At 54.8% G+C, this 20187-nt stretch overlaps 4 protein-coding genes across 5 annotated transcripts; 1 reads left to right on the top strand and 3 right to left on the bottom strand.

The window, feature by feature from the left end:
- Positions 1-956: 956 nt before the first annotated feature.
- On the bottom strand, positions 957-4804 carry GALR3 (galanin receptor 3). Of its 2 annotated transcripts, none has more exons than XM_041481516.1 (4): positions 4669-4804; positions 4058-4135; positions 3064-3472; positions 957-2484 (listed from the first exon to the last, which is right to left on the bottom strand). In XM_041481516.1, the coding sequence occupies exons 3-4, from the start codon at positions 3411-3413 to the stop codon at positions 1581-1583; spliced, it is 1254 nt and encodes a 417-aa protein (XP_041337450.1). In that variant the 5' UTR covers positions 3414-3472; positions 4058-4135; positions 4669-4804; the 3' UTR covers positions 957-1580. The 2 variants fall into 2 exon arrangements, with proteins under 2 accessions (XP_041337450.1, XP_041337449.1); XM_041481515.1 differs by having other exon boundaries at positions 3064-3435.
- Positions 4805-5916: 1112 nt separating this feature from the next.
- Positions 5917-9251, top strand: LOC121361126 (noggin-like). Its single transcript, XM_041481525.1, has one exon. It carries the CDS (start codon positions 5923-5925, stop codon positions 6676-6678), a length of 756 nt encoding a protein of 251 aa, XP_041337459.1. The 5' UTR covers positions 5917-5922; the 3' UTR covers positions 6679-9251.
- Positions 9252-9372: 121 nt separating this feature from the next.
- Positions 9373-13925, bottom strand: GCAT (glycine C-acetyltransferase). Its single transcript, XM_041481744.1, has 9 exons — positions 13787-13925; positions 13578-13708; positions 12881-12982; positions 12229-12375; positions 11802-11956; positions 11201-11283; positions 10660-10831; positions 10131-10252; positions 9373-9737 (listed from the first exon to the last, which is right to left on the bottom strand). Exons 1-9 carry the CDS (start codon positions 13923-13925, stop codon positions 9586-9588), a joined length of 1203 nt encoding a protein of 400 aa, XP_041337678.1. The 3' UTR covers positions 9373-9585.
- Positions 13926-14424: 499 nt separating this feature from the next.
- LOC121361129 (histone H5) lies at positions 14425-15351 on the bottom strand. Its single transcript, XM_041481529.1, has one exon. It carries the CDS (start codon positions 15166-15168, stop codon positions 14590-14592), a length of 579 nt encoding a protein of 192 aa, XP_041337463.1. The 5' UTR covers positions 15169-15351; the 3' UTR covers positions 14425-14589.
- Positions 15352-20187: the final 4836 nt, after the last annotated feature.

Raw genomic sequence — 20187 nt, 5'->3', positions numbered from 1 at the left:
TTCACCTCTGCTTTTGAGCTGAGAAACCAGTTGGAGCAAGTAAACTGGTACTGGATAGACAGGAATTTCCTTCTGGCTCCAGAGCCTTCCCAACCCAGGCTCAGCACCTGCCCTTCCTACTCATGTGCTCCCCAAAACTGGGCCTTAGCACCAGGCAGAACGTAGTGAAGGGGTCCAGGGCTTGCAGCCACTTGTCGTGCTAAACGCACCTTCTCCCCAAGATCTTCCCTGTCCTCTCTGTCCTGTTTCATTTAGGCTTCACCTCAATGTGCAGCAGTCAGTCCTGGTCTGATCTGCTCCATTTGCAATCTGGGACCAGGAAGAACAGGATCAGGGGTGAGCAACATCCCGGCTGCTCCTAGGCAAGAACAGGCAGTATCCAGCTGTGCCACGCCATTGCTTCTGACTGCTGTTCCCTTCTCCCTGCAACACTTTGGGCTGTGGAGTGAGTCTTCACCTGAAGAAATGATGAGACCATGTGAGCTGGCCACCAGCCATGGCATAATGTGCAGAGGGTGACTGCAGAACTCATTGTTCCCAGGAAGGCACACTGGACACGTTTCTGAAAGAGATCCACTGTAGAGGAGTGGCAGCCACCACAAAAGGAGAGACGTGGAAAAATCAGAAACAGGGAGAGAGGCAAGGGAGGCCCAAAGTGCAGAAAGCAACATCAAGCACCTGAATGGAAAAAGAAAACTAATTCCCAGCACTGTTGGCCTTCCTCTTCAGTTAGCCTCTGCACAGAAAAAGGGATGTCCTTGGAGCCGAGCTCCAGCAAGGTGAACAACAGCTTCAGTGAGCGTTAGAAATACCATGTCAGCTGGGAATTAAGAGTGGGCAGGACAAAGCAAAAAGGAAAGATTTACGCAAACAGAAGTAGGGAACAGAAAAATAAGAGAAATAAGGGGGAGATCATGGCTCTGCTCATGCACATCACAGCTCTGCAAGCTGCCTGATGTCACCCAGCCCCAATGCCAACAGCACTGGCTGGGGCCAAAACTCCTTTACTTTTGACACAACTTCCAGCACCATGCATGGGGACAAGTGATGACACCAGAGGATTTTGTAGCCCATGCAGGGCTCAGGACACTTACAAGTGCCATGACAACCTGTCATTGTTTCCCCTTCAGTGTGGAAGTCTGGGTGTCCCACAATGTCACAGCTTTCCCTAAACACTTTTTCCTAAGCTTCCCAATTTACACCTTCTCTTAAGAAATTACAGGTACAGACATGCCTCACATTAAGGGTTACATATTCAGGATCCACACAGCACTAATAAAACGCCATACACAATTAAAGAAGAGGACGGCTGTTGCAGTCACTTAAAGTTTACTGTGAATATTGAGCTGGGATGATGGCAGGTCTCAGACATGACTGCAGGATCACAGAGGAGGTGTTAGAGGAGTACCGGGGGTCTTGAACTCAGTTTAGTGGTCTGAATGAGTGAGCTCATCTCTCACTGCCAACATAAAACCATCTCAGTGGGGATAAGGCATGGGCATGATGATCCTGGAGGAAAGCAAAACCACTGTGATGCGGTCAGAAAATGTGATGCAAATAGAGCCTTCTTTTTTGCCTCTCTAGCCCTTTTCTAGGGCTTCTTCTTGATCTTGTCCAACAGTTCCTCTTAGAGGGGTCACACCTAGGGAATGGCCAGCTGTTGCCAAAATTTCCTCCTCCAGTAGCTCCTTCTGAACAGATACCACGGCATCTTGTACCTGCTGAGTCCATGCTCCGGTACGACTGGCACCTTCATGGTCCCTCTTCCTGGTGTTCTCTTCTGGGGCTTGGGTCACCTCAGTGTTGCCTCCATAGAAATCTCCTGTCCTGTTGGCAAAACCTCTTTCCATATTGACCATATGGACTTTCCTTCCAACTCTCTTCTTCTTCTTCTTCTTTTTCCTGATCTTGTTCTGGAAGAAGAGGCAGGTGAAGGCCTGCTTGAAACGCTTGCGGAAATGCTTGGAGATGAGGGCGTAGACAATGGGATTGAGGCAGGAGTTGGTGTAGGAAAGGCAGTGGGAAGCCAGGCGGAAAGCGTAAGTGGCCCGGTTGAAGGGAAAGTGGCCAAACCAGAAGCAGAGGATGACCAGGTGGTGGGGCAGCCAGCAGAGGCAGAACAGGATGGCCACTGTGACAATCATCTTGGTGACCTTACGCTTGGCTTTCCGAGACTCTGAGATTCTTTCTATGGGGTCTACAGAAGTCCACAAGAACTTGATGGTCCTAGAGTATGCCAGGCTCACCACGGTCACGGGCAGCAGGTATCCAAATACAAATGTGAGGATGTCCAGAACCTTTCGGCGCTGGTCCTCCCAGATGGGGACACAGAGGGGCACACCATGGTAATGGATTATCTGGTAGTAACTGAGGTAAGGCCCTGCGAAGAGCATCGACAGTGACCAGATTACCACAATGGCCACTCCTGCATTTCGGGATGTGCGGAGATCCCGGGACTTCAGTGGATAGCGAATGGCCAAGTACCTGGCAAGGAGGGGAAGGAGAAGGAGAGACAAAATGCAACATGGGTGAGATGAGGTAGGTATTCCTCCTGCCCTGTGGAGCTGTCATCTGTGTACCCCCTCCCATGCAGCCACCCATCTCTTCCCTCCCAAATCTTTCGGGAGTGAGGGTTACAGTGAATTCACAAAAATATCAGGGTCATTCCAACAGTGTGCCTGGGATCTCTATCATCCACTCGGCTGTGCTAGCTCAGGAAGGGCAAGCAGTGAAGCGGGTAAGAGAAGGATAGGAGCAGGACTCTCCTGTTCCTTCTCAGTTGTGTTGCTGCCCTGGAGGTTTTGCTGTTCTTGCTTATGCATGGTGGATTCCCCTCTTTCCCAAGTGAGCACTGGGTAATTAGGCTGAGAGCTTGGCTTGGTAGAGGGGGGGGCATGGGGAGCTGGGGAGACTGGTTCTGCTGGCCCTACCTCTGGGGAGACCCGACCTGCTTCTTACAGGACACACAACAGGGCAAGTAGTGGCCTTTCTCCCACCCTTAGCTCAAGAATGGCAAACACAGTGTCCCTAAGCCGCAGAACTCAAAGGGAAGGGGGCACTTACCTGTCAACAGAGACAGCAGCCAGGGTAAAGCTGCTGGCATACATGGTGAGGTAGATCAGGAAATGCACAGCCTTGCAGGCAAAGGCCCCAAAGAGCCATCCATCCAGGGTGTAAATGGTGGCCTGGAAAGGGACGCAGCAGATGATGAAGCACAGGTCTGCCACAGCCAGGTTGAGGATGAAGAGGTTGGTGGTGGAGTACTTGACTTGGCCATTCCACAGCAGCACAGCCAGCACCAGCCCATTTCCCACAGTACCCACAAGGAAGATGAGGGAGAAGATGATGGGCACAATAATCCCTGCTGCTCGTAGCTCCGGGCTGTCAGAAGAGATGTTCAATCCCCCTGGCATCTTCCTGTCAGACTGCAGGGATCTGCATTGGGAGAAAGGGATAATAGGCCCCGAGGTGCCTGACCCCAGCCTTTGACACTCACATTTCTCCCAGAGATGCCAATCCCAACCAGCTGGTTAAATGATGCCACCAAGACACTTGTGACATCACTGGCAAGAATGCTGTTGTGGTCAGTCAGCCCACATCTGCCTGACTTGAGCTGAGCTGAGGCCTCCTTCTCCTGCCCAGATTCACATTGCCATCAGAACATCTCCTGTGCTCCCAGCACCCCGAAGGATCCCTCCTGCCCTGCCACCTGGCCTCATCCACCTTCCTCCTACATTCCCAAATCTGCTAAACCCCTAGGGATTGCTTGCTTTGGCAAGTCTAAACCCTGGCTAGCGTTCAACAGGGTCTGGCCACAGGGCCATGGGGTAGGAGGCTCCCATGGGCTGTAAGTGGTGCCAGCACACTCAGCCCAGGGCTGTGCCACCTCTCACAGCAGGGACCTGATACCTGCATCACACCCCACAGCAGCAGCACCCCAACACATTCCCACCCCAAGGGAACTCCTTAAGCTGGGACCCCCTCCACCCTGGAGCTGGCTGCTCCTTGCTCCCCATGCAGTAGTTATGCTCCACAGAGGACAGGCAGCTAAACACACCTTTTCCTGATGCTGAGAGGTGATCCAGGGCTGGATGGTGGCAGGTAGGTGAGGATGGGGAGGAGACCCTGGAGCCACCTGAAATACAACATGATGATCACTGTGAAGAAGCCCGTTATTATCACGGCTTAAGGTATTGTGATTTGCTGCAAAACTTCCTGCAGCCCTGAGTAACGCTGTGCTCAGACAGGGAACACGAACAGCCTATCTCTGAATAAGCCTTCTCCTTGTTATGCTGTCATTAGAACAAATTGTCCTTCTCTGAGCAAAAACAGAGAAGGAAAGACACTGTTATCTAGCTACTGTTGACAAGCAATTAACTCGTTTTGGGTCATGCAAGCTCCTTCACTCCATGCTCCCCCATCCCTCAGCTCACACCACTTCTGCTTCCCAGCTTCTTTGTGTACCACACCAAGAGACTGTCCCTGCCTCTCTGTCTTTGGTCCCCACTGTCCTACTGATAGCTACCCTCCAGCTTATCCATCTGGCCCCACGGGATCTCCTCACTGAAGCGGAGGAGCCCAGTCTCCTTCTGGGCATGCAAAATGCACCAGGGTGTCTCTGCTCAGGGAGCCTGAGGCCACCTTTCAGCTTTGGAAGCTGGCACTCACCTTTCTGAGGAAGGGCCTTCAGCTTTGCGACTTGCTTAGGGGGAGACCTCCAGTCCAGCCCACGCAGTGGTAGCAGGAGGATGCAGACCACAGAAGAGTTTATCTGGGCAGCTCGGTCATCCCATCACTCCTGCCTGGTGCTCCGCTGCCTCCCCCTGCCCTCCACCAGCTCTGCTCCCTCTTCTTCTGAAGCTCCTCTCCTCTCTCTCTGACTCCCCCTTTTCCCTCCCTCTGCTCTTGCTGCTGATCCATAGTTCTCTGTTGGTTTTTTTTTCCCCTCTCCCTGAGGTTGGGTTTGAAGTTAACTCCTCTCTGCCCAGCTTTCCTGCAGGCTCAGCTGCTCCCTGCTCCTCCTGCTGAGAAGGGCATAGAGAAAGCTCACTACTCTCTGATGGAAAAGGGAGGAGGAAAGGGTCCCTTGGACCTCAGCAGCCACTTCTCAATGCTGAGTGTTCAGGATGTGTTTTCCAACGCCTCCAGGGAACGTAAATATCCCACAACTGTGAGGCTCATCTCTGCCCTGTCCCTCAAATATAGGGTCTTAACCCTCTGCAGGATGAGCAATTAATTGCTGCTACTAGATGTTATTAATTAATTGTTAGTAGCACTGAGCAGATTTAGCCTCTCCCACAATGTCTGACCCAGGGAAGGAGGAGAAAGCTGGTTTTGGATTCCATCCAGTCCAGGTCTCCACTCCACGAGTACTACAGTATGGGAGGGAGGACAAAACCTCCACAACGGCCACCTCCAGAGGTCCAGCTCCATCACAGCTGCCAACACACAGGGGTTGGATGATGTGCCAGGAGATGACAGTGACACACAGCCCTACCGCCATGCCCATCCTGGTGACAGGACCTGTGCCCTGAGGACTTCCAGCTGCACTGAGTGCAGCTTGGTAATTCTTTCTCAGCAAGACTCAAAGGCCACCAGCTTCCCTTCACTGGGAAGGTTGTGGGTACCCCTTCCAATGACGGTGCAGGATGTGGAGAAGGAGGCGCTGGCCCCTTCCCCTCCACAGCAGCCCAAATTATCCCCGATAAATAAATTATGGCTCGATGTCAGGAGGGACCATGTGGCTTCTCCCCCCCACCTGCCTCTCTGGTGGGAAGGAGCGAGGTGTCCCCGCCAGCTCCCTATCAGCCGCTGTAAGCAGGGAAAAGGGGAAGGCCATGTCTCGGGACGCGGTGATAACCCAGGGGATGCGGCAGAGTGCAAGCCCGCAGCCGGGCACAGCCTGTCACAGCGCTGCTCGCCATGGAGGGACCACACCGCAGCTGCCTCCTCCTCCTCCTCTGCCTGCTCCCACCACCGGGCACCCCGGGCCCACCGCCGCCTCCGGAGGAGCCGCTGCCGCCGCCGTCCAGCACCGCCGACCCCGCGGCCCACCTGCTGCGCGGCCAGCCCCGGGCGCCGGCGCGGCCCTACAGCCTGTCGCTGTCCCCCGAGGACTACCGCTACGCCCCCAGGCCCCGGCACCTGCGCCCCGGGCGGCTGCGCCGGCTCCTGGGCCCGGCCTTCGACCCCTTCTGGATGGCGACCGAGGAGCCCCGCGGCCGCAACGGGAGCATCCTCGAGGAGAACCTGGAGTCCGTGAGCAGGGACCTGGCCGAGGGTGCCGGCCGATATCGCCGCAAGCTGTGGCGAGAGGCGGAGGGGCTGGAGCTGCCCGCCCTGCTGCCCCCCGCCCCGGAGCTGCCTCCCGAGCTGGCGGGGGCTGTGGCCCGCCGCCTGCGGCAGTGGCTGGTGGAACGGGCCGCCTGCCGCCTCACCTCCGCCTGGGTCGACCTGGGGCCCGTCTTCTGGCCCCGCTGGGTGCGCCACACCACGTGCGAGAGCGGCCCCCCCGGCTGCTCCTGGCCCCCCGGCATGGCCTGCCGGCCCGCACAGCTCACCCGCATCAAGCTGCTGGCCTGGCACTGCTGGGGCCCGCAGCAGCCCGGCCCCCCGAGCTGCACCTGGCGGCACATCCCCTACCCCGTCGTGGCCGCCTGCAAGTGCTCCTGCCGCTGAGGGGGCTCGCGGGTACCCCCCGGCGCCTGTTCTTGCGGCCAAAAGGCCTGAAAAGGCAAACATCTGCCTGGACCCACCCTCGGAGCTGGGGGAAACCCTCCCAAACAGAAATAAACTTCCAGGAAGGAAGTGGGGATGGCTGCGGTCCTTGCTGTATCTCGCCAAAACCCCTGGGTGGGGGGTGTGGCTGCTTTGCCCCTCATCCACCAGTGCCGTGAGGCACTAGCACCAGCAGAGGCCCTTGTACAGCATTTATCTCCAGCAAAGGATGAGGGATGGAGAAATTATGGCACTGAATGGCAGGTTCAGACGCACCTGCACCAGCCCCAGACAGCTCAGTTCAAGCTGGAGCATCCCTGCCTGCATGGTTGGGCTGCAGGCAGGGAGCCAGGGCAAGGGAATTCCAGCAAAAGGTAGGGGTGGGTCACTGCTCGGGGTGGAAACAGCAATGTGGAGAGGGCTGCAGTGAATCAGTGGGCAGTGGGGTATTTTGGGACTGCAGGAAAGCAGCCTAATTAGAGTAGAAGTGGGAGGTGGGCCATGACCCAGGGCTGGAAGCATTTCTGGGGCTAGGTGTGCATGAAAATGGGATGGGATAGGATCCCCCCACCTATCCCACACTGCAGAGGGTGACAGCTCCAGACTCGGGACTGCCTGAGCAGCATACAGGGTATGGGGTAGGTCAGGGAGCCTGGGGTGGGAACTGCATCCTCAAAAAGTGGCACCTGCTTCTATATTTCACTCAGCAAAACAATCCTCTGCTTTCTGGGCTAAAAGCTGCCTAGCGCTGTAGATCAGACAGAGACTGGAAGGCCTTGCAATAAAGAGCAGGAGGATGTGCCTCAATTCAATATTAACATGATGCCTCCAAGTCAATGAGTACGGCATTATTCATTACCAGTGTGCCGTCATCTGACCCTCCTGCCTTCCTGGGATTCCAGCACCACACAGTCTGTTCCCCAGACAGCTCCACAGCCTGCTGCTGAGCTTGGCCTTGAAGCAGGCAGAGTGCAGGGAGTTGGCTGCTGAGGCACCCGAGAGATATGGAGGTGAGAGGGAGGTCAGTGCGTCTGGTGAGAAGAGGAGCAGAACGAGCCCACACGTGCATGCAAAAACAACTGTGAGCATCACAAGACAGAGGCTGCTCTTGCTGCTCTGGCCTGCAGCTGAGCAGAAAGACATCTGTGGGGCTGCTCTGCCAATGAGGAGGACTCGAAAGCCGGAGCAGGGTTAAACTGCTTGGGTTGTCTGCCCTGAGTGGAGCGGAGGCATCAGCAGGGATGCCTGCAGAGAGGGAGACAGGGCTGGGGACCAGCAGGAGAGGAATGTGAGGGAGGGTGGTACAGGTATACAATGGAAGTGTGCAGGTAGGGGGAGCAAGGGGTGCACATGCACTGGGCTCAAACCAGCAGTGATTCAGTTTAGGACCTCAAACCTCCCTGAGCCCATCTGGCTGAACTTTCGTCTCTTCTAGGTTGCACAAGGAGCCTGAGAGCAATCTCCCTGCCTTCCCCATGCCAAAATACTGCCTGTTCAAAAGGGTTTGCAGCACTGCGAGGGCCTGGTGCCACAGGAAGGGAACTCCATACCATAGTTTATCAGCAGGCTGAGCTTGTGGCCTGTGAGAATGGAAAATTAAACAAAATCAGCACACAGTTACACTACCAGCTGTTCTAAAAGGGTTTGGCTGCAGTGCTATTGAACCTACAGGACACATTTCTCCCCTGTCCTTTGCATCCTTGTAAAGCCCTACAATTCTGGATTAACACCTGTATTCTTCTGCAGTTGCTCTGGTTCAGGTCAGACATTATTGCCCTGTAGTTTGCTCCCTGACAGCCTAGTGACACATAAGGACTTCAGAGCAGGTCTTTGCTGATATGACCCAGTGCTCCAGCACTCAGGCACAGCACACTCCACTTCAGCTGGAATCTGTCCCTGGCTGCACTCATACAGCACATAGGCAGCTGGCAGGATGCACAATTTCTGATCTGGAACAAAACTGATGCAAACAAAGCAATCCTAAGAGATGCCCAGGCCCCACTTGTGCCTTTTTGAACGCTGAAATACTACAGCACAGCTTGGAGGAACAAATCCAGAGATTCCTGCCATATGGAAGAAAATTAAAGATTTCTGTCACCTGCTCTGCCCCTGGCCTTGGCCTCAGTCAGATGCAGATTCTCTCACCATGCTGCTGGCCTCTGCCACCTCAGCTTGCTCACTGCCTGATGGCCTCTCTGGGGCAAGATGTCTTTCCCAGGGCAGGTTTGGGAGCACTGAAGCACTGAAGCAACGGGCAAAGCCTTGTAAGTGGGGACCAAGCAAAACTCGCGTCTAACAGCTGAGAGTGAGAAAGAGACAAAGGAGCACCAGAGCTTTGGTGGGCCCATGTCCTCTTTCCCTAACCAGCTGCCAGTGGCACAGGTTGCAAAGGGCTTGGGAAACACCCCTGCCTCAGTGGGGAACTGCAGCAGTCAGATCTGCCAGGGTGATGCTGCTGGACCCACAGGATAGCAGAGAAGAAGCAGGCAACATCAGCAACGCTGTTATTTCCATCAGCAGGAGACAACAGGAACTGCAGCGCTTCAGCATCTGGACTGAGGCTTCAGGGAAGGCATAGCAGAGTGTCTGGTCACAGCATGAGATGATGGGGATGGGGTGCAGCTCCTGGATGAGGAAATAGGAGGCAGACAAATATCCGCTGCACCGCAGGACACCTTTAATGACACTTTTAAGTGCTGGTTGCCAGTGCTACTGCCAGCACGCTGCAACAGCCAGCAGCCTGACTCATGTGACGCAGGCTGTGATGCCTTGAGGAACGGTCCTGCTTTTGGCAGCCTGCTGCTTTCTCCCCATCAGAGGCACTTGGTTGTGGACAGGGATGGTGCTGAAGAGGTGTTTTCTGGCCCTTCAAGGCAGCGCTCCATGCTTCCGTCCCACCTCGGTGAAGGCTTCCACGCAGCGGTCGATGTCCTCGTCGCTGTGCACAGCTGAGATCTGCACCCGAATGCGCGCCTTCCCCTTGGGGACCACGGGGTAGCTGAAGCCAATGACGTAAATGCCTGGAGAGGAAAGGCAGAGTCAGAGCTGGCTGGGATGGAGGCAGGCTGAGATGTACTGGGTGACAGAAAGGCTTCCCTCCCAATAACCACTTCCAGCCTTCCGGGTTTTCAAGTGCCATCTGCTCCCAAGCATGGAAATGAGGTTAAGGGCCAGCAATGGGGATGGAGTCCAGCAGAGCAGGACAAGAACCTTAATGTAAATCCCCTCCCTAACAAGAAAGTGCAGCCAGCAATATCTGGGGGAGACCATGAGGACATTTGCAGCAGGAGGGTGGAGGAGTACTGGATTTCATGCAGGAACATCCTTTGAAGGAGGGCTTGTGGTGGCACCACCACCAACTGTCCCTTCCCTCAGGGAATGTGTCTGCATACTGAGCTCCCTCCCCAGATCACCTCTGTTGAGCATGTCCTCTGCCATCACTGATGCCAGCCGAGCGTCCCCCAGCATGACTGGACAGATGGGGTGGTCTTTCCCCGAGATGGTGAAGCCAGCTGCCGTCATCTTACTTCTGAACCTGGTGAAGGGAACAGCAGGATGAGTAAAAACCTCAACAACCCTATCCTTGGAGACCACTACCTTTCTTTCCCCTGGAAGCCCTGCCCACTGAGAACTGGGTACGGTTTGCTCTGCTGTTCATCTTCTGTGCAGGAAAGAGATCTCTCCTCTTGGAGTGACCTCCTGCTGTGTCCTGCTCAGCATAATGGGACTGCAGATCCTTGAGTGGACAGTGTGCCCCAACTCACAGAGATCCAGATGTGACACATCTACCTGACACAGACAGGCACATCCTGCAGCTTCCCCTGATTCCTGATTTGCCAACTGTCCTCACAGTTATCACTGGGAAAGGAGGGGTGAATGAATCACAGACGACTCACTCCTAACAAAGCTGCCCCTGCTCCCACCCCAATATGGCCCCCTCACCGTTGGGTTTTGGCAGCCATGGACTGTGCAATGGCATTGCTCTCCATAAGCAGGTCCAGGGCCTTGGATGCACAGCCCACCACGGCAGGGGGCAGGCTGTTGGAGAAGAGGTACGGGCGGGAACGCTGGCGGAGCAAATCGATGAGGGGTTTGGGACCTGTGGTGTACCCGCCTGCAGACAGAGGAGAGAGAATTGGACAAGGCACCCCAGGGTGACCTGTTTAGAGTGAGGCTTCTTGATACTGCCAACCTGGCACCTATAGCAGGAATTTAGCAGCTCTAAAAATCACAGCTGATGCTTTTGACCAAAAGCTTCCACCTTGACCCCAAAGGCAAAGCATGCAAAAGATGACAGTGTAAGGGGCACAGGGCAGGATCTCCCTTAATCCTGCAGCAACATCACAAACCAAGCCTTATGCCACCAGTGGAAAGGGATAACATGCATTTGTTACTCTGTCATTAGGCACAGGAAGGAAAAGTAAGACTGATGCTGTAGAGCTCTTCAGAGCATGCAGGATGCTGGACAGGAAGATGCCTTCACCTGCAGCTCCTCCAAGAGCTTTTCCTAGGGTAGAATTGATGATGGTGACTTTGTCCATCACTCCCAGGAGCTCATCAGTACCCCTGTAGGAAAAGGAACATCACATTATCACCTCTGCCAGCATGCACCAGGGAAGCTGCCAAGATACCTCAAGGAAAACAAAGCACTGTCAGCCAGGTCTCTGGCATCCCTCCTTCTAGGCAAGGAGAAAGAGCCCCTTGAGATAGTTCAACCCAAGTGTTGACCTTCCTCTCCTGCAGAAATCCTAAGCTGAGACTTCACCAAGTAAGAGCATGTATTCTTCATCTCTTAGAGATGGGAAAATGCTCAAACTTCCCTCACAGAAGTTTAATAGTCCAAACAAAGCACCTTCCAGGAGAGATGGTGCCCAGATGAGATGGCCACATCATTTGTTACACACTGAGAAGCAGCTGTCACTTGGGGATGGATCACTGCTGAAGTATCTCCTTTCAATCCAAAGGTGAGGTGCAAAGCCTTCAAGGAGTGCCCACACAAAAACACGTCGGCCATCAGCACCTTTGTCCTTGCTTCAGAATTAGTCAGGGTAGGAGGAAGAAACAGGGCTGAGGCAGCCACTTACCGCCCGTTGGGTCCCAGGAATCCTGTGGCGTGGCATTCATCAATGAAGACCAGGGCATCGTACTTCTGGGCCAGCTGGCAGATTTCCCTCAGGGGCGCGATGTCACCGTCCATGGAGAAGGCACCGTCAGTGGCCACCAGCCGCAGTCGATGCTTCTGTTGGAGGGAAAAAAAGAGTGAAGATGTCACCCTGAGCAGAGGGGCTGGCAAAGGGACACACTCAAACCCCTGTACGGAGAGGATGTACCTGAGACGGGGAGGATTGGCATCACAGCCAGCTCTTTGCCACCTTGCCTATCCATGCCTATTGGCAAAAACAATGCCTGTTGCATGGGAAAGGGCAGAGCTCACCCTCCAGAACTGGTTACTGCACAGGCAGCCCAGCTAAGCAAGCACCCCGGCCTTGGGGTGGGAGCAGAACTCCGTACCTGCGCTTCCTTCAGCTTGGCCTCCAGGTCCTGCATGTCCATGTGCTTGTAGCGGTACTTGTTGGCCTTGCACAGGCGGATCCCATCGATGATGGAAGCATGGTTCAGCTCATCTGACAGCACTGCATCCTCTGGGGTCAGCAGGGCCTGGCCATGCCAAACAGAAAGGAACATCCTTTGCTCTGGATGCCACCTCACCGAGATCTCCCAGCTTCCCTCAGTACAGAAAACACGGCTGTGATTGATTCCAGCTGCCACGTCTCTCCTGGCACTGCTAAACTTTATAATTCCTTCCTAGTCACCTTATCCCCTGATTTCTTTATGCCAGGCTCTTGCTTGTGGCTTCTCAGCTCAAAATCTCCCTCTCCCTTTCCTAACCTGTGAGATCACCCCCGTCCCTTACCTATACTTTAAGGTGCAGAAATGGGAGCCCTCCCCAAGAGCTGGAGCTGGCTGCAGACAGCAGAGGCGAGGGTGATTATATGCCTCTGCATGGCTTCCCTGGCGCAAGGGCCCCAAGTCAGGGTCCTTCACCACCAGCCACTGCCATCTTTTCTGGTGCCTAGAGCTCACAGCAGCCTCTGGAAGGCATGGCAGCCACATTGCTGTCACCTCCCTCCACCACGCACAACACAAGGGAAGCCTCATGAACCTCAAAGATACCAGCATTGGCATCAAAGCAGCTGGCATAGAGAATGGCATCTTCCCGCTGGTGGAAGCGTGCGATCTTCTCCTCCAGGTCCTTGTGTATGCTCTGAAGAGAAGAGAGGAGCAGGAGTCAACAGTGGGGCAGCACAAGTTCTTGCTTGCCCAGTGATGTTAAATGCTGACTTGAAAGGGAAGGAGACAGCCAGGTTTTATCCAGAAAAGGTGTGTGTGCGTGGGAGAAGTTTCTTGTGTTCAGCAAATACAGCCCTAAAGTATGATTATGGGTTTGGATGCCAAAACTCAGCAGGGAGACTCCAAGCTCCCCCTGCACAAGGGAGAAGCTCTACTTGTTCTTTGCACTTAACCAGGCAGGACTCAAAAAAGGCTCCAGCAGGGATAAACTGGGCTGGGCTGATGGAGCCACTTCAAGTCAGGTTCACTGTAATTTTGACCAGAAAGAGAGAGAAAAAGACATTTATTTTCTGAATTCAGAGGGGTGTTCAATTTCTTTGCTCTCAGGTGTTGTAATGGTTTAAATTGGCCTATTTCCAGATGCTTGGCTAGTGGGGATTTGGCAGGCTCCTTTTCTCACCGGGCTACGTGTAAGTTAGCACTGTGCACGCATGCCGAGTGGGAGTGCCGAGAGGGGAGTCTACGTGGACACCCTGCGAAAGACCCGGGGAAGGGATGCTGCCCAGTACCTGGGTACCGCAGATAAAGCGCACGGAGCTGAGCCCAGCACCGAACTTCTCCAGGGCCTCCACAGCGGCACGGATCACCTCGGGGTGGCTGGAGAGCCCCAGGTAGTTATTGGCGCAGAAGTTGATGATCCCTGCGGGAACAGAGAGAGAGAAGCGGGGGCATGGCACCGAGGGAAGGGACCGAGAGCTCTCCTCCCCGCCGCACGCACCGGCGCCGCCGCCCGCCAAGCGGAGGTGGGGACCCTGCCGGGAGGCGATGACGCGCTCGCTCTTCCAGGTGCCGGCTCCGCGGATATCCTCCAGCTCGCTCTCCAGCCGCCGCCGGAGCTGCGCCGGATCCCACTTCATGGACACCTTCAACTCCTTGAAAGCCAGTCTGGACACTCTAGCCCCGCTCCACCTCCTCTGTCCTATCCCTGCCCCAAAAGTCCCTGCCACCACCCAGCTGTGCTGAAGCAGCTCCACAGCAGGCAGGCAGCCCAGCTTATCTCCAGTGCCAGCTCAGCCTCACACCCAGCAGCCCGACATTCCTCACGTCGTCCCCATGGTGGGGATCTGCAGCACTGGATGAGGGAACAGGGACCCCTTTTCCTCCTCCAGGGAAGGCCAGGGCTTTCACAGACATTTGTTCTGGTTTCCCCACCAATGTGTTTGCCTGGCCCCAGCAAACACGTAACCCCCCCCAGGAGATGGGGAAGGACCAGGAATTGAAATCCTGCATGACCCCAACAGGCACACAGAGTCACCATCACTCCCAATGCACAACAAGCAGTCCAGCGTTAATAAAACCAACAGACACACACACAAGAAATTTCTGAGACTTCAGAATAAAAACCCAGACCAGTAACACTTTTAAATTGGTTTTTTTTTTCATTCATCAACTGCCTTGTTTCAGCTATTTCAATTCACGAATAGAGCAATTCTTTATAAAATGCAGTAGAAAGGAGTAAAAACAAAGGCAACAGCTATTTACAGAACCAATGGGTAGAGTACCGAAACGCCTCTAGACTTCTCACTTCTTCTTGGGCGACTTCCGGGCACCGGACTTGGCTCTGGACTTCGACCGCCTTGCCTTCTTGGGTTTGGATGCCTTCAGGGACTTGGCCTTAACAGTCTTTGGCTTCTTGGCTTTCTTTGGGCTCCTTGACTTCTTCCTGGCCTTCCTGGCGGCAGATTTGGGCTTCTTGGCCGGGGACCTGGCTTTCCTGGATCTAGCCCGCTTCCGGGGCGAAGTGGATCTCCTGGCCGCCTTCTTCCTCTTCCTGGAAGGAGACCTCTTCGCCTTGCTGGCCTTGGCTAGGCGGAAAGAGCCGGAGGCACCAACTCCTTTGGTCTGCTTGAGGACTCCAGTGGCCAGCAGGCGCCGAATGGCCAGCCTGATCTGGACGTCGGCATTCTGGCCCACCTTGTAGTTGCTCTTCACGTACTTCTGGATGGACTGCCGGGACGCGCCGCCGCGGCTCCTGTCGGCCCGGATGGCTGCCGTGATCATGTCCGAGTACGCAGGGTGGGCTGCCGGCCGCCGCGCTGACCGGGCCCGCTTGGGCTTGGTGGCCGAAGCCGGTGGCAGTGGGATCGGGCTGTCGCTCATGGCGAGTGCTTCGTCCCGCGATGCCCCGCTATGCCCTCACGGCTGGAAGCGTGGCCCGCCCGGCCTGGGACCCCCGCCCCTGGGCGGGGTGAGGCTGGCAAGGGAGCGGAGGGTGGGTGAAGCCGCAGCAGAGCCGGTGCCGCTCTGCCGCCCGTGCCCCCGCTGGTGCCTCTGCGGCCGCGCCCGCCGCCGGCTCCCTTTAAAGCCGCGGTGCGGACCGCGGGGAGGACTGCCCCGCGCGCGCCACCCGCCGCCCGTGTCCCCGCGTGTCCCCTGCCACGCCCTGACCCGAGCCACCGGGAGCCACAGGGAGGGACAGTGCGGGGGACACCGTGGGATAAATAAGAGTATTTGGGGGAATACATGGTGGGGACAAGGAGGGACGCCGGCGGGATCAGTGGGGGACGGTGAAGAGCGAGGACTTTTAGTGGGGCAACTTAGGTACAAGGTGCATTTGGAAGGATATTGTGCAGGGACAAAGGACACTGGGGGGGACATTGGGGACACTGGTAAGACAGGGACAGGCATGTCAGGGATATTCAGAGCAACTTCAAGAGATGCAGGGGGACACTTAGGGCGGGCACAGAGTTAGGGAGGGACATTTAGGGGCAACAAAAGGAAACGTGCTGGAAAAATATCGGGGGACGAGGAAAGACACTGGAACAGATTAAGGGAGCAAGAAGGGACACTAGAGAAGACACTGGGCACGGCACCAAGGAGAAAACGGGGAGCACTGGGCACAAGTCAGCTCAGCAGCAATGCCCCATGGCCAAGTGCCGCTACTCCCCCTTCTGCCCCTTTGCTCTCCACCAGGTGCTTTAGGAACACCAGCTCAGCCCTTGCACATGGATAGTGAGGGGTCACAAATAACAGGCTGTGCCCTTGTTTTGGGAGACACACGCAACACTGAGTGCAGGGACAGAGTAGGGACATAGTGGCAATCAGCCATCCTTTCCCCGCTGGGTGAGCAGTCGGCTGTTCCTGGGAGATTAAATATAGCCACTATCATCATCTTGCCTGTAGGATTCAGATGATGTTTTCCCCTTATTTTTTAAAAACACGCGGGTGCAGTCACCTGTGCCCACCAACATGCCATGCAGGGCTCAGATCAGAGGTGAACCAGACCTCCCAGTGGTTCAGTCTAGCATTAAAATACACATTGAGCACCTCTCAATAGCCCCTGAGTGCCCTGTGTGTGCAGGGCCATGAAAACCACCTGCCAGGGAAACACAGATATATGCATCAATAAAACATCCATATAGATACATAAATACAAATATAAATACAGAAATTGAAATAATAGAAATAGTAGAAATTGAAATAATAGAAACAGAATAATAGAATCATAGGGTTGTTTGGGTTGGAAGAGACCTTAAAGATCATCCAGTTCCAATTTCCCTGCCATGGGCAAGGACACCTTCCAGGTGGAAGGACATGAGACCAGCTTGCTCAGAGCCCCATGAAGCCTGGCCTTAAACACTTTCAGGCATCCACAGCACCTCTGAGCAACCTGTTTCAGTGCCTCATCACAGTCACAGTAAAGAATTTCTTCCTAATATCTAATCTAAACTTGCCCTCTTTCAGTTTAGAGCCATTCCTCCTTGTCCCATAACTACATTTAAATAGAACTAGGAATCTTTGATGTGAAGACCTGGCCTGGCAGAAGACACTCAGGCCCCTGATGCTTTCCCACAGATGGAAGGACCCAAGTGCTTCTCCTTGAGTCTTCCTCCCTGATGGAGTTTCTTCACATGCTCTATTCCATTTGGGGAGTGGGAAAAGTTCTCAGCACCTGCAAACCTTTTGATTTAATTAGGAGCAAACTGCTCCTAATTGTGGAGAGGAATACCCACCCTCCTGCCTCCCTTGGGGTTTGCTTTTGTTTAATAAATAAATGGCTTTCCATCCCATATGGAGCGCACGGAGCTCTGTTGGCCTCTGTGCAACACTTTGACCGGCCGAGGGACCTCTCATTTTTCCTATCTGGGAATGAACTGCCGGCGCTGGCTGCCTGCACGTAGGCAACCCCAGGCGCGCAGATAAGGCACCATCTGTTTTTATTTGCATCCAAGTTTGTAACCGTCGCGCGTGGCTCGCCCCCGGCCAGGCTCTGAGGGGAGACGAGGAGGTTTAGGAATTGGCCCCCGGGGTTGGCACAGCACCACGGGCTGCCTGAGGAGCTCCAGCCCTAAAACCCAGGCAGCGATTATCAATCCAGTGCAGCGATGGGAGGCGAGGCGGAGCAGGGAAAGGCGGCAGATGCTTTACCTAACTTTGGCCACCTTAGGGCTCTAATCTCACTCGCTCACCTGGGCAGCTCCTGCTGCTGATCGGGGCTGCTCATCCTCCTCCGGCGGGTGCCGCTGCTGGCAAACAAACATGCTCTCCCCTGTGCATGGTGGTTCTAGCCCTTTCACACAGACTAGATCCCTTCTTTTAGTCAGTCAAACTAAGGGGAAGATCCCGTGCTCCCAGGCAACTCACTGGAGGGTAGGAACACAGGTGGTCACAGCTCATCGGGCTGCTGCTGGCTTTGCACATGGGGGGCAACCTGGCCAAAGCAACCCCCAAGCACCCCAGCTGACACTGGAATGCACCCCTTGAACTTTGCACTGTTTTGACAATGCATCTTTAACATGAACTGGTCAGGACTGAGAGGATGAGACCATTTTCCAGCCCCTGGCAGGATGTCAGGCCTGGAGGTGGAAGGCAGATGCTGCCAAGCAATGCAAGCCCTGATGCCTCTGGGAAGTGGGTCCTGAGCTTTTGGCACCCCACTGCAGGCAGCACAGGAGACTCCTCCAGAAGGAAGAGTTATTCCCATAGGCACACGTGCCACCATGGCAGTCTTGGGTTCATGCCTGTATTTTTGGCCACAGGAGCCTGCCACCATGCCCAGGATGGGGTGGGTTACCCCCTGCACCCACTTTTCTCCTCAGGAATTGCTACCGAACCACTCCAAGCCTCCCCTTTCTGGCATTATTCTGCAGAGATTAGGAAATCCTACATCTCCAACAAACCCCAGAGGACAGAGCCTGGCAGAAGAATCCTCTCTGTAATCCTGTTTACCTTCTCCTCCCTGCCTGCACTGAGTTCAACCAGACCCCAAGGGGATTTACACATTTCCAGCTGCAGATTTCGTCTTAAATGGTCAAACCGTGTCCACTGTGGATGTGCTACGGATCCATGGGGTAATAGCCCCTGCCTTGTAGGGGCAGAACAGCTGTTCGCAGGCCTTTGAGAGCACCAGGGCACTTCTGGCAATTAATGCCAGAGATAACATTTCATTTTACCCAGTTTCCATTTCAGAGAGACTCAAAATCCCCAGCAGTGAGACTTGGTCTTGGTGGTACTCAGATCCAAGTGCTTCTGTGCTTTTTAAAGAGCAAAACAGGGAAACTAGCTGCAGTTCCAGCTGTGCTCATAAGAGTTCCATATCTGAGTCCCTGGTGTGCAATGCAGTGCGGTCAGCCCAGCATGAAGCCACTCAGCCTGGCCATTGCTAGGGGCAGAGCAGGCGTGAAGGATACAAATAAATGGCAAAGGGGCATCACCCCTGACTGCTGGACTGATTACCACTGTTTTAAAAGACTTATGGGCTGCTTTTTAAGGCCAAGCTCCTTATGTGAGCTGGGGTGCTGGCTCCCACACAAGCACGGTGCTGTACAGCTGTGGGTTTTCCCCGTGCCTGAGGTTGGGATGTTTCTCACAAGCAAGCGGATGGGGCACAACCATCGCTTTGGGATGTTTTTTGGGCTCCGCCAGCCATCACACCTGTCACCCGCGGGCATTTTGGCCATCTCCTCTCCTGGCCACTGTTTCCCTGCCCAGGTCCCCTGTTCCCAGGAGATAAGGATGTGGGGACGACGGGGTGACCATATCGCGCCGACGCAGGAGAGACAGGCTCTGCCTGATTAACGCCGTGCCAATTTTGGAGGCGCGTCCCCCATGGCCCCGGGATGAGGGGATGACTCTGCCCTGCCAGGGGCTGATCTGCAGCCACAGAGCCTCAAGGAGGGGCAGCTCCACCACATGTCAGGGGCACGCACATTTCGCCTGTGCTTACGCCACGCGCTTATCGGGCTGAGCAGCCCTCGTCTGAAAGGCAGAAAGAAAACAACACACCACCCCAACAAACCAACCCAAACACAAGATACCAAACTCTTCGGGGAAGGGATGGGTGAGCAGGGTGGTGAGCACTGTGCAATTGCTTCCCCTCTGCTTGCCCCCAGTGCCCCACTTTTGGGAGTTTCCTTCCCCAGGAGCAGGTACAACTACGCAGACTGTTGTTTGACTGGTTATTTTTTCTAAAAAACACACTGTGTCCTGAACCTTTTTTTCCCCTCCTCTTTTGGCTCCTATAAATCCCCATGGCAAGACCAAGCTGTGCAGCCTGAAAACAGCTGCCCTGAGCTGTTCTTTCACCTCTTGCCATCCCACGGGCAAATCCCCCAAATGCTCGCCCCTTTCCAAACATGATGGCAACAGCCATATCCTGCTGGGAGACAGAGGGAAAAGCCTGGACCTTGGGCAGCACAGGGACAGAAGGGTTTCTAGGCAGAGGCAGGAGGCCAAAACCCATCAACAGCAAGCCCTGGTGCTTGACAGGCGTACTAGGGAGCTGAGCTCATTGCTTGGACTCTTGCACCATCCACTGGGTTGCCCAAGGGCCTTGCGCACATGACTAAAATCTGCAACCCAATTTTACCAGAATTTGTGACTAACAAAGTGATCTGCTTTTCCTAGGGAAAGTAGTCCCTGCAGCCCTTCCCAAAGGAAGGGCAGGCCTTTGCCCTCTTGCGCTAGGGGATGCCAATACCATGGCAAAACAGTGCTACCCTAATAGCCCTCATTTCAGCTGCCACTGCATTCTTACACCCTGCTTCTATCCCTAGGTCTCACAGTACTCCAGTCTCTCAGCCAAGACACCTGTCACCTCCATCCAAGAATCCTCCTTAACCCCTTTGTCTTTCCTTCTTCAGATGCTGCCTCCAGCCCCAGCATGTGACCACATTAAGA

This window comes from Pyrgilauda ruficollis, unplaced genomic scaffold, assembly GCF_017590135.1.
Source record: "Pyrgilauda ruficollis isolate IOZ18807 unplaced genomic scaffold, ASM1759013v1 scaffold56, whole genome shotgun sequence".
NCBI classification, from domain to species: Eukaryota; Metazoa; Chordata; class Aves; order Passeriformes; family Passeridae; genus Pyrgilauda; species Pyrgilauda ruficollis.
The sequence above is the reverse complement of the archived record's forward strand: the minus strand, read 5'-3'. Positions and strand labels throughout refer to the sequence as shown.